This window comes from Hevea brasiliensis, chromosome 10 (assembly GCF_030052815.1).
Source record: "Hevea brasiliensis isolate MT/VB/25A 57/8 chromosome 10, ASM3005281v1, whole genome shotgun sequence".
Lineage (NCBI taxonomy): Eukaryota > Viridiplantae > Streptophyta > Magnoliopsida > Malpighiales > Euphorbiaceae > Hevea > Hevea brasiliensis.
The window spans coordinates 5,572,595-5,589,188 of NC_079502.1; the positions used below are offsets into that span (position 1 = coordinate 5,572,595).

Below are 16,594 nucleotides of genomic sequence, written 5' to 3' on the forward strand. Positions count from 1 at the left end.
TTCTATATATGGTCAAAAAGAAGAAATTAGGGAATGATAAAAAGAAGATACCTCTTGGCAAGTTCCCATGTACAGTTAACTCCAAAATGGATTCAACTAAATTCTTTTAATCCTTTATTTATTATTATTATTATTATTATTATTATTTTAATTATTCTTGGTTTTAGGATGAAGTGTGCATGCACTTAGCTTATTTTTGTCTTTGAAGTTTTTTACATGACATGGCTAAAACACCAAAACTTGATTTTGTTGTCCCATCAATAACCCATAAAAATATATCATTATTCTAATCTTTAATGTGTATATACAGAGAAAGAGTCAACTTATTATGTTGTTACATATATAATTTTCTCTCATCATCATCTTTTTGACCTTTCACAAAATTACTCTATTTAAATTATGCATGACTTTCAATTTTTCATCCACTTTTGTTAATTTTTTAAATTTTATTATTCATGAATAATTCTTATATCCATTTAAGTGATAAATTTTGATTTAATTTGTTATTTTAATTTAAATTATTTATTTTAAAATAACTTCGATATACATTCTTTCTTGAAATCTCTTATTCCTCTCGATTTTTCTCATATTTTTTCTTTTTTTTCTTTAGTCTCATTTTTTTTATTATTAGTGAATATTTTCATTGGCGGCAACTCTACTCCTTTCTTTTCTGTTTTTTTTAAATAACTAAAAAATTTATTTTCATTTGATATTATAAGCATATATATCTCCTCATATCTATCTATTATTATTGATAAATTTTGAGTAAATAAATCATTAGATCCGTCTTTATTGATAAATCTTTAATTTTTATGAGTTATCTTATTTTTTAGTTTTTGAGATATTTTATTTCTTAGATAAGAGTATTTTATTTTTCATTTAAAAGAATATTTAAATTTAAAATTTATCTAATGAGACTTAAAAAAAATTATTAAGTCAAATAGTGAAGCCTACAATCTATTTATTAACTATTTACATATTCTGTCAACATTATTCGAATTTTCAAGTTTTTTCTATTATTTTTTATATAAAGGATTAGTTTTATTTATATAAATATATAATATATTATTTTATAATTCTTAATTAATCCAAATTTTCACTTAAAAATTAAATAAATTAATAAAATTATTTAAAAAAAAATAAAGACAAACTTCACTAGATCTTGGGAGCCAAACAACCTCATTTGAATGAATAATTAATGAAAATAATTGAACTACTTTAAATGTTGTTATTAGCCTAATACATTGTTAGAGCTTCACATCACCTCACCATATTATTAATTAATTAATTAATTTTACAAAGCTAGCTATTAAATCAAATTAATGGCTCCACTATATAGGCCTTCTTTTGAACCGTTGTCTTCAAAGTTTGGACATTTCTAGAATAGTCGTCATGGCCACTCTAGAATATAATTTCATTTAAAATACGCCACGCCTCCACCCTCCTTCGATCCTTGTCATCATTACATGTAACCGATACCAATAATTTTTTAAATTCTTTGAACATTACCCATATTTTAAAAATCTTATCCATTTTTCATTACACTAACAGAGAAAGTGAAAAAATTTTGGGTTTAAGATTCTGTTTCTTTTATAAAAAATATTTTTTTATAAAAAAATTATTTTTTATAAAAATATTTTTTATTATTTAATTATAATATTAAATTAAAGATAGATATATATTAATTATATATATATATATATATATTGTTTTATAAAAAATATTTTTATTATTTAATTATAATATTAAATTAAATATATATATATATATATATTTATTTTTGTTTATATTTTAATAAAATTATTAAATAAAATTATTAAAATTCAGAAAATAAAAATAACTTTCTCTTTTAAAAAATAAAAGTTATTTTATTTAAAAATGACTTAATTTTTTTTTATTAAAAAATTATTTTTTATTAATCAATTTTCTTAAGTGTCCCAGATACCAATAAATGAGAAAAATATTTTTTTCGTAAAGCAAACGGAACTTAAATCTCTTAATTTTTATATTTTAAAAGAAAAATTTTTATCTAAATTTGATTTATTATGAATTTAAAATATAAATATGTTAAATATTATATTTTAACACAATAAAATGTTAATTAAATATTTTAATTTAAGGATTAAAAAATTTTTAAAAAAAAGTACTCAAGATGCATGCACTTGCTTAAAATTAAATCTAATAAAGGGAGTCTGGGTAATTAATTATATATAAAACCCAACTTGCAAATAAATAGATTTCAACGTTCAACCCTCTAATCAAACCAGCTTTTTATTTATTTATTTATTTATTTATTTAAAAAAAGAAAATAGTGCATAATAGAAATTTTGGATTTGGACACGTTATAGGTATGTGCAAAATTGTTGATGTGATGATTGAAGTATACTGGTTCATGAACCTTTCCTTCCTTAGATTAAGTGTTTCATTTCTAATTCCTATGGCCCCATCACCACAAAACAAGTTGCAACTTGCCCTTCATTGGCCACTCAAATTATGAGATGCTATCTATGAATTCAACAGTGATAGTACACTCTATTTGACACTTAATTAATCTGCATCAGATGCTGTTCTCCTTTTTTTTTCAGATATAGAATAATCAATTTGGATTATTGTATATATAAAATAATTAATGGTTAAAATATGGAATGAATTCATCATAATTAAGAAATTATAAATACCCAAGTCAGTAATTTTAATTTAAAATTTAGAGGAATTAAAATCAGATTATAGGGTATTCTTGGATTTCAATTCGATTTAATTTAATTTTAATCAAATCGACCTTCTCTTCTTGAAATAGAAAGGAGGCTAATGCATTCCAAAACAAGTTGCAAGCCTAGTTTGGTAATATTAAATTTTTAAATGATAATATTTTTTCTTTGGTTATTGAATGGAAGATTCAAATAAAATAATTATTGTCCAAAAAAGTGGGTGGCATTTTAATGCGTGATGAAATGGACAATTCTAGGATTGACTCTTGATTGTGCGCCGGCGTCGGGCCGACGGCGAAATCTGGAATTGGATACAGAGATACGTCACATATAAGTTAAAAGGAGAGTGTGCGGCAGGGCAGTCATTGATTTAAGGCTTAATTAAAGATTAAACTAATTATTATGATAATTACAGCGATTAGTGATAATTTTTTTTTCTTCACATATAAGTTAAAAGGAGAGTGTGCGGCAGGGCAGTCATTGATTTAAGGTTTAATTAAGATTAAACTAATTATTATGATAATTACAGCAATTAGTGTTATTTTTTTTTCTTCTTTACTTTTGGAAGTGACTATGCACTGTGAATTGTTAGGCACTGATTTTTTATTATTATTTTTGTCAAATTACTAATTAATAAATCAAAAAATAATACATTATATATTCACATAAAAATAATTACAACGTAAAAATAAAAATATAAAACTCATAAAACTACATATATATCTAGCGCACGTTATAATATAATCATACATCTGAGCCCTCTGTCAATCATTTACTTTTAAAAATAAATAAATAAATAAAATTATTGCATCTTTGAAATTTTATTTATAAGCTTCTAGATTACTTGAATTAAATAAAATTCACAATCACAAATTTATTTTTTAAAATTTAATTAAGATTTAAATTTAAAATTTTATAATTTTAAAAATAATTAATTTTATTAAATTAAAAATAATTTTAAATTAATTTTATCATATTTTTTACCATAAAAAATTAGTTTAATTACTTATATATATAACATTAATTCTTCAAAATATGTAAATAATAAATATAATTAGTAATTTTTTAAATTAATTTTATATATAATATTGATTCTCTCAAAATAAAATTTTTATGGCTTTTTCCTGCAAATAATTACATAAGAGTGTCAATCAAAGAGACTGTAGATTGGCTTTAATTTTGGAAGGCTTGGAGAAAAATTCAAAGATTTCACAAAGAACAAAGTTGTCTTCCACAAAGACCTTGAACGGTTTCAAGAACCTGAAAAACCAGGACAAGGGGGCTGTATCTTAAAATCTAGACCAACGTTGCTGTCAATAACTTACACCTCTGCTAAATGCTAATGTCCCTTTTGAGCCTGTCCTTGTCACTTGAAAGATGTATATTTTGTTCCATATATGCCAATTCTTGCTCTCCTTCCACACGTAATTCCTGTTTTCCATGCATTTTCCATGTTATTATACATAATTATCCTTAAATTAAATTAAAGAATGAGCAAATCAAAATAAAAAGTACGTATAAAGCGAGATAAATTTATTTAAATTTAGATTAATTATTATTAAAATATCAAAATTAACTAATTAAATAATTAACTCTTCACTTTTATAAGCGTTTTGAATTTCTTATAATTTTTAGATGTGACATTTTTGACAATAATGCCATATACAATTTTAATCATCTATTTCTTTTGGTTGCTAAATTTGAATTTATATCTCTTGTTATTAATATGTTTTTAATAATTAGGAAACAAAAGAGAATATTGTCTAAATATCATATAAGATTTGTTTCTGTTAGTAAAATAATTTTTATTAAAATTTATTATTAGTAAGTTGAAAATTGTAATAATTTAATTCATTAATAATTTAATTCTATAATTTTTATTATCTCATAAGGGTGTTTTTGTTATATATAAAATTTAATTAAATCTTATCGTTTTATTTATAGCCTTTGGAGTAGAGTTAGACTTGATCTATTTTCTTCACATGGTATCAAAACCTATCATACTTATATTGTACTTAAATGTTGAGCCATTACAAATGTATTTATCTGTAAACTTCATATTTCAGATGTTTATGTTTGTATTTAAATAAAGTGTATTATTTCACATTTATTTGAAATAAGGCGTTCGTGCTATATGTTTGTATTTATACTTAATCTAATTTTTTATAATTTTAATATTTATAATAATTTAAATCTATAAATTTAGATAAGTTTAAATCTATAATAATTTAATATTTATAAATTTAGATTTACAGGAACTAACTCGTCTTTCATAAATGACTATTTTAGTGCGGCTCACTTTAAAGCCTTTTTAGCTATATTTAATTTTTAATTTTTTCATTTCTTGCCTCCTTTCTCAATCATCACATTTTTTTTTCTTACCAATTTCCTTTTTCAAGGGAAAATTTAGAGGTTTATTCTTTTTCTTTCTCTATTGAAAACTATGTAATTTTTGAAATTGTAGTGAAAGACTCTAAGTTCCTAAGGGAAAGATTTATAATTTCTATTTCTTTTTGATAAATATCAAACCTAATTAATTTTTAATCAGTCAATTTCCTTAAATTTTCGTTTTCTTTAACTTTTGAATATATAGATTAAAAGTATTTAAAAATATTTTTAAATAATTTTTATTTTATTAAATTAACTCATACTAAATAATATAAAAAAATGAATTAAGAGATTAATTTACTTTTATTTTACATGTGACTGGTTATAATTAAAAATATTTTTAATTAAATATTTAAAATTGCATTAATAACATTTAATAACATTAGAGTGAAAAAATAAATTATTTTATTAATATTTTCTTTAATGGTCAGAGGTGTATCATAATTGTTAATTAATTAATCACGAAAATCAAATAGCTAATTGTAAAACTTCTGATCAAACAATATATTTATATTTTCTTAGGTTGAACATGAGATCTCGTTTAAATTTGTTTCATTATGAATCACTATATTAATAAATTATTGATAAATTATTTTATTAATAATATAAAAATACATATATTGCCACAAAATAAATTATATGATACGTTTTTATAATTTTTCCAAAAGAATTAATATTAATTCATCAACGGTCCTACTTTTTGTTTTTTTTTTTTGATAGCTCAAAAAATAACTAACTAAAGCAAGTTTTTTTTTTTTTTTTTTAATTGTGCATTTCAACTGTCAAACCAACGTCTCAAGGGTTACGGTGATAAATCATGCCACGCGTATAGAGGGAGGGCGCCATGTCGATATTATATGAATTAAATATTCAAACAGAGTGACATCAGCGAGGTGATGAAGGAAAGTAAACAACTCCGGGGTCCAGCCTCGCCGCCGTGCGTCATCTGAGTCACGTGGGCTACTGTGGCCCTACAGATGAACGCCCATTTGGCTTCTATCAAGTTAGAATAAAGGGGGATTGTGTTTATGTGTGTATGTATATATATATATATATTCTCAATTTTTCTAGTGGTTCAAATATTTAATATATCTTTTACATTATTAAGATTTGAGTTTGTGTATTGAGAGTTTGAATTTATATAAGAAGGAGTTTAATAATATTAGATTACGTTTTTATATTTAAATTAGTGTATTTTTTATATATTTTTTAATTAATTTTATATATATTTAATGTAAATATTTAATTTAATGATTATTAAATTTATTCTTATATAATATTAAAATTATATTAGTTGCACATTTAAAATTTATTTTAATAATAAATGTTTATTTTCTACACTAATAGAATACATTTATTAATAAAATTGTAGTTTTTTGTACTAATAAAGTGTATTAAGTAAATCTTAATTGCTCTATATTTACATCCATTAGAAAATTTAATTAATTTTTTTTATGTTTAAAATTTTATAATTATATTCTTGATGATTGATTTTATTAACAATTTATTCTCTTATTAAAAATTAATTTTTTTTAAAAATAAAAAATTAGAAGAGTGTGGACTTGAGCTTGGTTCTATTAAGTAAGTAATATGTTCTTAACTATCCAACCAAGTTAAAGTAAGCAAATTAAATTGAATTTTATTATTAAGTGATATTAAAAAAATTAAAATAATCTTTTATTGATTATAATGAGACTCGTATTAGATCTATTATAATCAATGATCATAATACAAATATTATATATATATATATATATATCGATTTCTTCTCCCTTTATTCTTTATCAAATCCTTTTTTTATAGTAAAAATTTTTAAATTAATAAATAAATTAAAAAAAAAAACTTAGCATGTAATGTTCAGCTAAATTCAGGCTATTACAGCATCCAATATCATTAATTTAAAACAGAGAATGCTAAGTAAAAAAAAATAAAAATAAAAACAGGATACCTCTATTAAAACTTAAAATTATCCATCTTCAACCACCATCTCTATCCCTTTTCTAGTTTACGATATTCCCTTGTTTTATTCTCTTAGATATGTAAAATTTTGCTTTGAAGGAATATTTTTATTCAGTCTATGGAATTTTATGTCTTGGGTCCCAAAAGTTTTACTTCAAAGAAAAATTTTGAATCAATGATTTTATGTATTTAATTCACTCAAATGGTAAAGCTTGCCAGCTCTCTAAACAAAACTAATCACTTGGATCATGATTATTGAGCTGCAATTGTTGGGCATTCAAACTCAAATGGTAAGGCTAACAGCGATCTCTAGAGAGAATTAAGGTTTAATTCTTAGAGAAAATATTATTTAGAGAGATAATCACAAATTTTAAAAAGACATTGTAAACATGTAAATGACACCCTAATACTTAAAAAAAATAATGACAGAGAACTTAAAAGTGAAAATTTAAAAGATGTTAAATTCATTTTTTTTTAAATCTAAAGATGTTAAATTCTTATTATTCAAGGAATGAGGGTTTTTTTTTTTCCTCGCTCTTCCTCATTGAGTTTTGTATGACACCCATCTTTTTCTACTAGGTTTTTGAAGAATTTTAATGAAATTAAAGGTCTGTTTGATATTATTATTGAAATTACTGTTAAAAAAATTAATTTTTTAAATATATTAGTTAGAAAATATTAAAAAATAATTAAAAATTAAATTTAATTAATTTTAATTATAAAAATATTAAAATAATTAAATATATTTTTTTAAATTATTTTTTTAATAATATTTTAAATAATATTTTTATTCTAAAAAATAGTATTAGCTTTTCAAACTTAATGGTAAACAGGCTGCAAATTTTTATAGATCTTGTTATCCAATGGGAAACTAGGGACTAATGGAGCGTGCTTTTGAAATGGATGGTTGTGTGGATATTTTTAAGTGTAATTATAGCATTGATAATTTTGAAGGAGGTTGTTCGATGATGTCAGCTGTGTTGGTCTGAAAAGTAAACTGAGTAATCGTGTTCTTTCGCTACAAAGGCTACTCTCTCTAGAAAATTGCCAAGGATTTTTGTAAATTTGATACTTGTTATTTTGAAATATATATATAGAGAGAGAGTGCTGCGAGAGAGGGAGAGCGAAATAATATGAAAAGGAAGAGAGAGAATACAAGGACTAATATGTGTAGTTTGCCAAATCTCAAAACTAAAAAAATAAAATACCAAAAAAAAAAAATCTTTCACTTTCCTTTCTATTTATCCTTTTAATATTTTAATCTTTTATTTATTAGCAATGTCCCCTGTTTTTCTTGTATATAAAGGGTTAGTTAGGCAATCAAATTTTGTCAAGAAACACAACAGCGCAAAGCTGCTGGCAACTAATCAAAGATTCAAGAAAACCAAGAACCACAAAAACAAAAGAAAACCACGAACCAAGAAAAGTCCATTAAATCCCAGATGGAACCTTCTTTCTTCAATCAATACCTCAAACAAGAGCTCTCTTTCGATTCTTTAGAGTCATTTTCTTGGGAAGAGCCGTTTCTTTACCACCCAAATTCCTTGCCTTTCGATTCTAATGACTCTGAAGAAATGCTTCTTTTCGATGTTCTAGCCCAAGAACCAAATAAAGAATCGTCGGAATCCAATTCCACTACCGGGACTAAAGAAGAGGAAGTTACTTCCAAAGAAGAGGAGGTTTCCGTTTCCACACCCAAGAACGAGAAATCTTACAGAGGAGTACGAAAGAGACCATGGGGGAAGTACGCCGCCGAGATTAGAGACTCCACCAGAAATGGCATCAGGGTTTGGTTAGGCACCTTTGACAGTGCAGAGGCAGCCGCTTTAGCCTACGACCAAGCAGCATTTTCCATGCGGGGTTCGATGGCTATACTCAATTTTCCGGTGGATATGGTGAGAGAGTCGCTTCAAGAAATTAAGTATCGGTTTGAGGATGGCTGTTCGCCGGTGGTGGCGTTGAAGAGGAGGCACTCCCTGAGACGAAAGTCGGCGAGCAAGAAAAGTAAAGGGAAAGAGGTAAATAGTAAGCCTAAAAATGTGGTAGTATTGGAGGATTTAGGAGCTGAGTATTTAGAAGAGCTATTGAGCTCATCATGTGTAGGAAGTCCTAATCCTTGATGAATAATTAATCTTTTTGTCCATTATTTCCTTCTTTCAGATCTTTTTTTTTTTTGACAACCCTTCTTTCAGATCTTAATTAATTCTCGATTTTCTTTTCTTTTCTTTTTCACATCTTGTTATCCACTCCGTATAACCATGGAAGAACAAGGCTGTTTACTTTTCTTGGGCTGATGCGCCATGGTGGGGTTCAGCTTTCTCTGTCAATTTCTGTTTTTTGTGCTGAAATTGTAGAGTTGAAAATGATATGGATATGGATATGTTTATTAAGAACAAAAAAAAAAAAAAAAAAAAGGCAATGTTGTTATCTTCTCTGCTTCAATTATTGTAGCCCAGCTAAGACCTAGCCAAAAACTAAATCACAATCTCAAATTTACTTTCATGACCATCATCAGCTTTTGAAGATTCGTATATATATACAATTCATAAGTGGAATTAAACAACTACATGATAATGATACTACAATGCATATTTTTTTACCTAATAATAAAATCAATATCAAAATATTTTACTGTGTTGACCATTATTAATTTCTTCATGAACTCATAAATCCTAGGATTCAAGCTTATCTTTGAATGTTGTTTAATATTTTTAACTTAATTTACTGCCATTTACGTAGTTTAACAAAAAGGGAAGGAATAGTCTTGCCTCCATATATGGCTGTTCTCCTGCTCATATAACAGTTAGTGTCCCACTCCCACATATATATATATAATACGTCCGGCCACCACATTATTTTAGCAAAAAATCCACCAGAATAATAAATGAATTATGAAGGGAAGTGTATTCCTTATTATCTTCATTTTTCTTTTATTTTATTTTATTTTATCACCCAACGCTACCTGTCCCCTCTCTGTGTATGCCGTCAACTACAAACCATTATATATGCCATGTTCATCTCACATGAACTTCAAACATAGAAGTCTATATTGGAGATACTATATCAGAGAGTTGGATTTCGCCGGGAGAAAAATTATCATATATACAATATTTGAAATTGCAACGTACGTATATGAAGTTTAAAATAGCCGAATGAATAAATGAATGATTAATCTATAACATCTATAACTATTCATTTATATACTTATTGGGAGGTTGGTCTTGACCCTAATTGAATTGCTAATTGGAGATGAATTTATCTCTGACTGATTGCTATTGAAAAAAAAAAGGCTAAAAAATTTACTCAAGATATTTTGGTAGTTTAAAAGATTAAAGCGATTTTTTTTTATATGTTACGTATAATAATTAGAGTTGTGTACGATTCTGAGAATTCCTTATAGTTAAGGCTTGTGGAGTTAGGGTGGTATTAATCAGGACTGGTGACCCAAGAAATATATGAATATAAGCATAGTTATTCTGTTAATTAATTAGCTAATAGTTATAACAAAAATCAAGTAGTGCAGAGATGTGATGTCCATGTGATATAGGCATATTATAGACTGTAGACACAATGTAGTTGGTCGAGTGCTGCAGATTATTAAAGAGATGTAGTACTTCTTTCTATACACATATTTTAAGGGTCATTGCTCAACACAGAAAATTTATATATATATATATATATATATATATATTTCTTTGAATGATTAACAAACCTTTACGGTATTTATAATTACTTGTCTACACAAATATTTGTCTTATCTAATGGCTTTGGTATGTTTATAACTAATTTTTAATTTTAATATTTTATTATTGAAATCCTCTTTATTTTAATTTTTTGGGGTGGAACTTTTAATTAATAGTTGTTACCGAAACTGCAATGGATTCAGTAATATAACAATTAATGACAAGCAGATTACAAAAATGAAATATAAATTTTAGTATGTTTTTCCTTACTTTTTTTTTTGCCAAATTTTGCCTTCCCTTACTTTTTTTTGCCATTTTCTTTTTGTTTTTAAAAATTTTAGTATGTTTTCTTTTTTAATAACTCTCATATTTATATTTATTTATAATGAATCATGGGTATGTTTTATTATATTTATGTCTATATTTAGAATGGATTTTGAATATATCTCCTCAAATTTATAATTATTAATAAATTTTAAGTGAATAAATTCTTAAATTTAAATTCTTAAATCTATCATATAATAGATTTTAAGTGTATATGCAACCATTAAATTTTATTGCATTTATCTCCTCTAATTGAGTTATTACTCCTTGTTGAGGAGTTTTTATGTGTTTTGTCGGTGATTTTTTTTTTTTTCAGAGAAGAATGCTTTGTAAAATGATTTTTTTTTTAATAAAAAATCTAAATTTAGAGATTATCTAATAGAGTTTGTAAAAAAATCATGGAGTCAAGGTAAAATGTGTAACCTACCTATTAGCTAATATACATGTTTTATCAACACTATCAAATCTTTTAAATTTTTTGTATTATTTTTAGCTGATTACACATTTTTACCATTGAAATTTACTAAAAAAAACCTTATGGTACCCTAAATTTATAAAATGTTTTATAAAGCACCTCAATTTCTATAAACGTCTTATGATATATCTCAACATTTGTAAAAGTGAAATTAAAATACCATTCGAATCTTAGTCAGCAAATTGTCATGTCAGTAGACTGAAAAATATCTTAATTTCAGGTTTACATAAGTTGAGGTGTTTTTAAAAGTTCAAGGTGCCGAAAATTTTTTTAGTAAAATTAAGGAGGGAAAATATACATTCGGCCTATTATTTTTTATATAAATCATTCATGTAAAACATAATATTGATTTCTACTTCATTTTTATATTCTATTTGAAATTAACGAAGTATAGTTCCTTTTGCATACAAAAATTGAAAGTATTTTTATTTTCATAAATAAATATTTTGACTTATTTGTGCAATTTTAAATCATTAGTTTTGATTAAAAAAATTGCTTTATCTAATAAGTATTATATTTTTAATTTTTAATAAAATTTTAATTATTATCATTGATAATATTTCACTTTATTAAGCAGGAGCTATGAAGTTAATTATGATTCGAAAGGCAATCGATTAGAGAGGCCAAAACGCTTGAAATTAAAAGATGGCAAAGGCTTTTTTTACAAATTTGAAGAAAAACAAACACACATCATCATACAGTGATGAAGGCTTCATAATAAATTTGGAGCAGAAATTTAATTTGTGGGTAAAACAGAACCAAAAAGCAAAACTTTATAAAAGAAAAGATATAGATATGTTCTTTATCCTAGCTGGGTAGAGCCTATAATTGCTTTTTGATGAGCCGCTTATAATTCCCTAACATCATCTCTATCTTCTCATTAATTACCATTGATAATAATATATTTTTTTAATATAATTGAATTAAATTAAAACTCGAAATCTTATAGTTTTGAAGACCTTTGACAATAATATTTTTATTTATATATATAAAAGTAATAGTAAGTTTAGTTTTATATGAAATGAAATGGCTTATATAAAATTAAAAAAAAATATTTATATAAGTTTGTTAATGGATTTAGGCTAACCAGATTACTTTATCACACAGTAATGATTAATCAAAATTCATATATTAATTATTTGCAGACAAGTGACAAATAATTAATGGCCAATTAAAACTTTAGTTAGAATCAAAGGGAGATTATAATTAAGGTTTGACAATAATTTTCAAATAATTTATCAACTCTCATATATATATATATATATATATATATATATATATATATATCACCGTCCAGAAAGTTTTCATCGTTAATAATTGGTTGCAGATTATTTTACAGATTAAGAAAATTTGTGCGTGTCTTAGTCATATCTCTCTGCTAAATCTCTATTGAATGCGACATTTGAGTAGATCACAATTGCTTAATATGATCTGATTCGGTGACTAAAATACATATCACACTTGACAGATATTAAGTTTGAATCCTTATTTTTTCACTCTCTTTATCAATAATAATAATTATAATAATTAATCTTATTAGGGCGAGATAATAAAATTATCTTATTTGCTTATATTTTGTGCATCGGAATAAAAAAAATTATGTATAAATAAAAAATTATTTTACAATATTTTATGATATAAATAACATATTATAATAGATTGCATATTACCATTGGATACATCTTCTTACTTTCCTTTCCTCCCAAGTAATTGAGTATTCATCGTCTTCATGCTCTACCTCTCTGTATATAATTGTTGATTCCTAGTTCTTCCTCGTTGAAAACTTAAGCTTTTTCCTTCAAAAGAAAAAAAAAATCCATGCCCTTATCTTTTTTCATTAGCAATGAAATTTTATTAACAATTAAAAGAGAGAGAGAAGAGGGAAAAACCGATGATAACAAAACCCAGGATAAATAGGAAAAAACCAATAATAACAAAACCTAGATCAATAGATTCATCTCTAATACACTTATCTATCAAAGTAATCTACCAAGCTAGTGGGAAAAAACCCTTCGCAGAAGAGCAAAATAGGAATACAAGCATAACATGATAAGACATAAGAAAAATTTATAAAAAAAAGCTAAGAAATACTCGTTGCGGCTAATAGAGAGACAGAATTATTCTTGGAGCTTTTATCCAGAGTTTAAGCTTTTAGGTTGAATGATTTTTTAAATTTCTCAGGCTAAAAAGTTCAGAGTTTGAATGTTGGTCATTTTTATTAATTGAATATTTCAGCACAAGGCAAAGTGAATCTTTGCTGGTTTATACTTTAAAAGCCTAATGGACTTTCGGGTGCGGGATCGTAATATAGAGATATAGAATTATTTTTAGAGTCCTCATCTATAAATTTAAGCTTTTGGTAGTTTCTTGACAAGTTGTTGATTTCATTAAGCGAAATAGCTAATCTCCAAGGACTCTATGAGGAACTAATTGGTGAAGAGAGAACAATTTTGAAATCAGTTTGAAAAATTATCTCATGCTCATTTAATTGACCCTTATAGTGAATTACATGACCTTTCCTTCATTCAATCTTTTGTTTTGCATTTTGATTCTTGAATGGTGAATATATATCAACTTGATATTTTTCTGAAGGGAGAGAAGAAAAAAAAAAAAATCTCATCAACTTGATATATATTTTCTTTTTCCTGGGAAAGGAAGTCAAAATTCTGTTGATAGTTTCTTTATTGATGTATGGCTAAGAAATTCAGAGAGGTTCGACAATAATTTATGAATATCTTCGGATATTTCCCAATCAAAAACACATATATCACTTTCACTCAAAAGTTCAACTCATCATTTAAGGTAATGTTAGATTGAAGTCATTTTGGGCAATCCTCATATATATATATATATATGGGTTTCATTTTATAATTTTTTTTCAATTGTAAAATTAAATAGTTTCAAGACACTGGAGTTATACATATAATAAGTCACCAAATTTGATTTCTCAAAAGTTTTTTTAGAATTAGGTAAAAAGGAATTAAAACATCAATTAAATATAATTTTGGAAAGTTAGGGTTTCCTCAAATATTTATTCTAATTCATTTTCAAAAAAAAAAAAAAAAAAAAAAAAAAAAATATATATATATATATATATATATATATATATATATATATATATATATATATTTGTTCTAATTAATGAAAGCCAAAAAAAAATCTATTAATGAGAGGAAATTTGGAATTTAGCAGCCGCCATAAATGTGTCGTCTAGTGTTAGTGAATTGTTGAATAAATCAACGTTCTATCATGCACTGGAAATGGAAACACTCCATAATTAACAAGTCCCATCTTCAAATTGAATGCAAAGAAAAAGTTTATATCTATAAAAATAAAAAAAAAAATTATCAAAAAAAGTATATGCACAAACTAAGTCTTATTTATGATTTCTTTAAACAACTTTTTATGTTTATATGGTTTGTCAACAGTAAATAAGTCATCTAATGAAATTATTCAATAGATATTCGTGTTAATTTTTTTATCAATTATTTTAATTATTTTATATAAATTAGGCTATATTTACTTAAGAAGACTCTAAAAAGTGTTATTATATATTTAATTAATCATAGATTAAAAATATAAATATATAAAATTTATATATTTAATAAGTAAATTTTATTAAATATATTATATTTTAAATTTATTATCGATAAATTTAAACAAGAAAATCTAAATAATTTATATGCTAAAATAGTAAAATTTTGGAAATAGCTTATGTGCAATAATTAATCAATAATATATATATATATATATATATATATATTATTTTTTAAAAAGTTAATTATTTAAATATCTGCAAAATTTGGAGATTAGTAGCCGTCATAGATTTGTCGTGTAGTGTTTTGTTGCAAAGTTGCACTATCTATAACTTTTACCTTTTCCTTTTTCCCAGCTTGTATGTATAAAGCTTTCATGCTTACCTGGTGGAATGGATAGAAACATGGGATTTCAGAGTTCAAGATTTGAAGATCTGAAGAAAAAGGGTGCAGGCCAATATCGTTCAATAGGTAAAATTTTCTGGGTGTCAATTATTTTCATGTCTAATTTCTCCATGCATTGATTCTTTGCAGATCAGAGTCACTCAGAATAGTTTCATATATATGGTGCAAGTTCTATTCAAATTTTCACCCACTTGATCTAGTCACTGATGATCGATGGTTTCGAGGAACAAGATGCTTCAATGCACGAGAAATGGTTGTAAACAGTACTGTAATTGTTAATAATTTCTTAAGATGTGGCCTAAAATGGCTTCACAATAATTTTGGTTAAAATCATAAGGTTGAAGATTTGAAAATAATTTATCAATGAATTCCTTTATTATTCCAAATCAAACTCACATATACATGTTATTTATAGCTCAACTTGTCTTAGTCTATTGAGAATGAAATTATCAAGAAATTAGATTCCCACACCCTCCAAAATTTTTAATTATTAGTAACATAATGATAACCATTCCATCCATTATAAATGATATAAATTAAATACATTTTACTACAGATATGCGTATAAAGAACATATATATATATATTTTAAAATTGTTTATGATCAGGTATGATATATTTATTTATGTATTAATTATAAAAATTAATAAATTTAATGAGATTCGTTATAAAGATGTATAGACAAAAAAGATATAAATTTTTAAATCATTGATTGTCAGATACATGCACTCACTGTATGACTATAAAAATTAATAAATTTAATGAATTTTTTATAATTATGAACTGTGATACACATATTCGCATATATGATTTTTTTAAATTTTTTATTTAAATATAAAAGTTTAAATTATTTTAATTGCAAGATAAAAAAAAAATTATCTAATAGTGTGTTTGAATATGTAAATAAAGATTTTATGTTAGCCATGTAGTTTGAAATATTACAATTCTATAGCTCTAAGCCAAGATGGGGAAAAGAAAATTAGAAAATTTAATGTAAAAGGCGTTAAACTTTATTATTATTATTTGATAACCTTTCCAGTTGTATTGTATTATATTTTAATGATATATTTTGATGATTGAGCTAAATAATGTGTTGACAAATATAAAAAGACAAAT

General features: G+C 24.7%; 1 protein-coding gene across 1 annotated transcript; it reads left to right on the plus strand.

The window, feature by feature from the left end:
- Positions 1–8,303: 8,303 nt before the first annotated feature.
- LOC110647848 (ethylene-response factor C3) lies at positions 8,304–9,201 on the plus strand. Its single transcript, XM_021801852.2, has one exon. The coding sequence runs from the start codon at positions 8,498–8,500 to the stop codon at positions 9,173–9,175; it is 678 nt and encodes a 225-aa protein (XP_021657544.2). The 5' UTR covers positions 8,304–8,497; the 3' UTR covers positions 9,176–9,201.
- The last annotated feature ends 7,393 nt before the right edge of the window (positions 9,202–16,594 follow it).

Coding starts and splice junctions, on each gene's coding strand:
- LOC110647848 (XM_021801852.2), top strand. CDS start 8,498: ATGGAACCTTCTTTCTTCAATCAATACCTCAAACAAGAGCTCTCTTTC.